The sequence below is a fragment of the Aplysia californica genome, unplaced genomic scaffold, assembly GCF_000002075.1.
Source record: "Aplysia californica isolate F4 #8 unplaced genomic scaffold, AplCal3.0 scaffold00108, whole genome shotgun sequence".
Lineage (NCBI taxonomy): Eukaryota > Metazoa > Mollusca > Gastropoda > Aplysiida > Aplysiidae > Aplysia > Aplysia californica.
The window spans coordinates 1,401,793-1,406,792 of record NW_004797378.1 but is presented as its reverse complement, the minus strand read 5'-3'; the positions used below and the strand labels follow the sequence as shown (position 1 = coordinate 1,406,792).

The following is a 5,000-nucleotide window of genomic DNA, read 5'->3' as shown; positions in this document are numbered from 1 at the left end:
GATTACACTGATCCCATCGAATACTTTCGAGTATAATATACTTTACATCCGACAAAACTCCATTCTATACTGTTATATTATACTCCAAAATATTCGATGGGTTCAGTATGATGGTTGGAAACTATAGGAAAGTGATCTTGTTCCAACCATCAATCATTTAGCTTGTGCGGTACGGCAGTTTATGTGATCCTAACATGTAAAGTGAGGACAGTAGCCTCATGCCCTGCTGAGATATAGATGTGACTGGACAGTAAATCATTTCTTATTCATGATCTGGCGGGACAGTAACGCTTGCAGTATTGATGACATGGCGGGCCCTGAACTCTGGACAAACAAGTCTCCGCATGGGACGCTATAGTCAATGTTTTACTTATGTTACATTCATATTCCACAATGTTTGATTTACATTATTTTGACAAAACTGCTTCAAGTTAGATGATCTCACGGAGTGAAGGGCGCAGAATGAATGTACTTATATATGAGTAATGGAAAAAGGCTTAGAACTAGCTCATGAAGCTGTCATGTGTTTGGTTAACGCTTTGTTTTCCTCGGTCAGAAAAAGGGAGTGTAGGTTACAGGAAGCTATAAAATTGTTGGGACAAACTGAATTATAATTATGTTGGCTATAGAATGGCGTCTGTAGTTTTGTGGTTAGGACCTCGGACTCTCAACCGTAAGGTCGTGGGTTGGGGAGCCTTCAGAGGCCTCACGTTGTGTCCTTGAAATGCTACTGTACATGAATTTGTTTCTCTCCACCCGGCAAGAGTAAATGAAAGATCTTGTCAGTTTGTTAGTTTTTTAATGCGCGTTATCCTCAGTTTTCACTGTATTCTACTAGGGAAGCCAAAACTGTTTCTGGGTTGATGTCTAGGATCTGCGCTAAAGCACACTGTAGTACTCTTTTTAAAAAAACAACTTCTCACTCACTTTTAAAACTGAATTTGTAAATAAATCGAACATAATAAGAAAGAAAAAAATGTTCTGGCAGATGATAACTGAACACACTTTCAAAACCTTAGCCTTGATGACGAAACCGAATGTCCAGCACAAGTTTGTAAACAGAATGCGGTACACAAAAAGAATCCGTACCTGGTATGAGCACCATGTGCGATGATCACTGCTGGGCATTGGGAACCCATGGATGCAATCAAGTTTGCAGTAACGTATTGTGGGATCGTCTGCCACTCATGCTGGAGTGGCATAAGGGCCCGAGGTGGTCGATCCAACTCGTGCCATAAGAGACAAACCCGGTGCACAGGCAGGCCATGGTAGAGTCGGAATGTTGTTGGCACGTAGGAAGTCCTCACATACCTGTGCAACATGCAGACGAGTGTTGTCCTGCTGGAAAATGTCATCCATTCGCGTTCAGGTATGGAACGACTTGAGGCTGCAGGATCTCATCCCTGTACCTGTCACCCGTCAAATTCCCTGCCACAAGCACAGGATCAGTCCTGCGGTCATGACGGATTCCTCCCCACACCATGGTACCCCCGCCACCAAAACGGCCGACTTGTTGAACGCAGTTGGGAGCATAATGCTCTCCCCAACGCCGATGTTTCGTGCACGTCCCTCAGCCCGTGTAAGCAGAAATTCTCTGTTGACTCGTCGGTGGAAAAAACAGTCCTCCAAAGTGCACGCGGTCACCTCACTCTGTGCTAGCTCCACTTGAGTTTTAGTAGAGGGTTTACGGCTCTAGCAACTGCATAAGGTCATATGAGCGCCAAGGGGTGGATGTGAATAGAGAAGTCCTTACATCACCACTGGAGGCGTTCGTTCTGCCACGTTATGTTCTGTAAACACGTCACGTCGAACTGGTCTTCGAGCAAAGAGTCCTGTCTGCCTGAGACGATTGCGAACTGTCTGGCGAGAAATTCTTCCATGTCCAGGGATTTGAGCAGCTCTTGATGTTGCTGTTGGCGTTCGATCTCCAAAGTGGCGCACACGGCTATAACGATCCTGGGTAGCAGTAGCAACCCTGGGTCGACCTGACCTAGGCCTGTCATCAATACTTTGAGTGTTGTTGCATCATGTCTATAACGCAGCAATGGTATGTACAGACACGCCAAAGTGCCTTGCCACGGCTTGCTGAGTTATCCCTACTTCCAATCGTTCGATTGAATTATTGCGTTCAGCATCAGTCAACCTTAGCATGTTTCAGTTGTCTACGGTTGTGTTACATGGAAAGTGTGAGCCGTGGTTGTTGTGGCATTTTATAAGACAGTGAGAGAGCTTACAGAATGGTGAGTTGCACTATACTTTTTTGCACGAGAAAATGGTCGAGGACGCCAATGTTGTTTTATTCAGTAAAACTCGCCTACACGGACGTTTTGAAGTGCACTGCACGTGATTTTTGGCTTTCTAGCGACAACACTTGATTCTTTACAAAACTCTTGTCCTTAATATCTCCAGTCTTGTTTTGCATTTCCTACCACTCAAACTTTACCAAGTGTTAAGTTTCTTTTTTTGAAGAGTATAATAATATGTGTTTTATTCATATCCGTGGATCTTTCTTCTCAGAGGGTTCACAACAAGCGAGTAGTGGAACCCATCTTCTTCCGGCTGATGCAGTACTTTGCCGTGTGTCTATTCGAGTGCAACGAGGCCGAAGACTTCTCCCCCGCCAAAACGCTGATGAACATGTGCTTCACATTCTACCACGAGGGTGAGTACAACTGTGCTTGTTTATTTGGGTTGGTGATTTTTGTTGTTGTTGTTGTTGTTGTTGTTGTTGTTGTTGTTGTTGTTGTGTGTGTGTGTGTGGTAGCCTATCGGTTCGAAATGTTTGCAGCCCCGAAGAGAGTGCTCTTCGCCAGGGCCACTGCCTCTCTTGGGTAGCGGGTGAGGCAGTCCAACCTCCCTGAATCCTCCCCAAAGAGATGTCACCGCCGGACCTACGTGGCGGGGCATCTCTGCAGCCTGTGCTCCAGATCTTGGGGCTCCTCTCTGCACAATGGACAGACTGGGTCCGACGTTGTTGTTGTTGTCTTGTTTTCTTTATATTGTTGGTTTTTTGTTTGATTATTTTGTTTGTTTCATTTATAGCAAGAGTGTTACAGCACTTGCAACACAATTGGGTCACGAAAGTGACTAAAATTAGAATTGTTACAAGAGAGTAAGAAACACAAAAAATGAGCGATAAGGACAATATAAGTTTTATAGGAAAGGAGCAAACCACACCAGGGCACCCGCCAACCACCCACAACTTTTCTCTAATTCTTTCAGCGAGACGGCTGTGTGTGTATATATATATATATATATATAAATATATATATATATATATATATATATATATATATATATATATATATATATATATATATATATGTGGTATAGCGGTCACGCGCTTCGCTTTCGTACGCTGGAGACCCATATTCAATTCCCGGGTGGAGAGAAGTTTGTTTGCTCGGTTTTTTGTCGAGTACATCGGTCTTTCTGCTGGGATGTTGTATCCCTCTCAGCCCGGGTTAGCCATGATAGACAGGGTCGAAGCCATCCTCCTAAGTCATATAAATAATATCGATGGGAGCGTAAAACCTCTACATTAGAAAGAAATTTTAAAAACAATTTTTAAAAATTTTTTTAAAAATAGCTCTAACCTTCAGGTATAATATTTGATACAACAAAATCACAATGGGCACAATTATAAAAGTGAGACGAGAAAGGGAATTGGATAAAAGTTATTCTTTTTAAAATTTTTAGTAAGAGTTTTACGGCACTTGCAACATAGTTTGGTCATGAAAGTGCCGAAGATGAGAAGTGTTACTAGAAAGTAACATTAAAAAAAAAAAAGAAGAAGGATGAGAGATAAACTACACCAGAGCGCCCGCCAACCACCCACTGGTAAAGTTCTATTTTGAGCCATCCATTCGGAACTTACTTGACCTATCAAGCTTACCCAGGGTCTCCATTTGGACACTTTGACCCGGCTGCAAGTGTTTGACTTGCTGTGACGTCATTCGCTTAAAATTTTTTTTTTCAATAATGACATTCTCAAGTCAACTGCAGTTGAAAATCATGACTCAAGCTTATTTCTTTCCTCAACCTCGACCTCATTCTCCCTTCCGCATGCCCACCCTCGAAACCCAAACCCCCATGGTACCATCACTTCTTATTCAACATCCCCCCACAAACACCTCCAACTTTACCCACAACCCACACCCCAATCCTAACATTTTTTCCCTCTTGTGACCTCTTCCTTTCTTTAAAAACCTGTACATAAATAAGTACAATGAATGCTTAAACAAAAAAAAAACAACAGAATTTTAACACCGAAAGCACTAAAAGTCCCAGAATTCCCTTGGGTGCCGACCTCTGAAGATCCGCCTGGGAGCCAAAATTAGTCGGGCTAATTATACGTCCCTGTAATATCCGGTACTTCGGTTCCGTGGGGATTTCTCAAGCGCCTTTCGTCCTCAATAAACTCCGGGAGCTCGACAATTGTCACTTCTCTGACTCTGTGAACGAGGTGCGCAAACCAAAGAGAACTTGGGTCGGTGTAAGTGTCTATTTTTTTTCCTTAGCTCTTCACATTCCAAGGGTGACCCCTCATATTTTTCGGGGGCGTGCGATTTTGAACAAATTGTGTATTATTGTTTTTTGGTTGTATTTCTGGTGTTTTTTGTCACCTTCTATTTCTTATCCCTGTTCCGGTCCTTTTCTTTTTCTTCTGTCCTGCACTCTCACTATAATATATCAGTCACTCTGTCTGTTATTCCGTTTGTTTCTCTCCTCCTCCCCACTCTCTCTCTCTCTCTCTCTCTCTCTCTCTCTCTCTCTATCTATCTATCTCTTTCTCTCTCTCTCTCCCTTTCTCTCTCTGTTTCTGTCTCTCTCTTCACTTCTCTCTCTCTTATCTTCTCTCTCTCTGTATCTCTATTTAGCTATCCATATATCTGCCTCCTTTCTCTCTGTATCCCTCTTTTTCTCCCTGTTTCTACCTGTCTCTGTCTCTCTGTGCATACATACATACGTACACACACACACACACATATATATATATA

At 42.9% G+C, this 5,000-nt stretch overlaps 1 protein-coding gene across 1 annotated transcript in view; it reads left to right on the top strand.

The window, feature by feature from the left end:
* The window catches only part of LOC101855939, a 72,714-nt gene that overhangs the window by 53,836 nt on the left and 13,878 nt on the right, over positions 1-5,000 (top strand). The window contains exon 4 of the mRNA XM_005095610.3: positions 2,518-2,662. Within this exon, the coding sequence (XP_005095667.1) occupies positions 2,518-2,662 (145 nt within the window). The remainder of the gene's footprint in view (positions 1-2,517; positions 2,663-5,000) is intronic.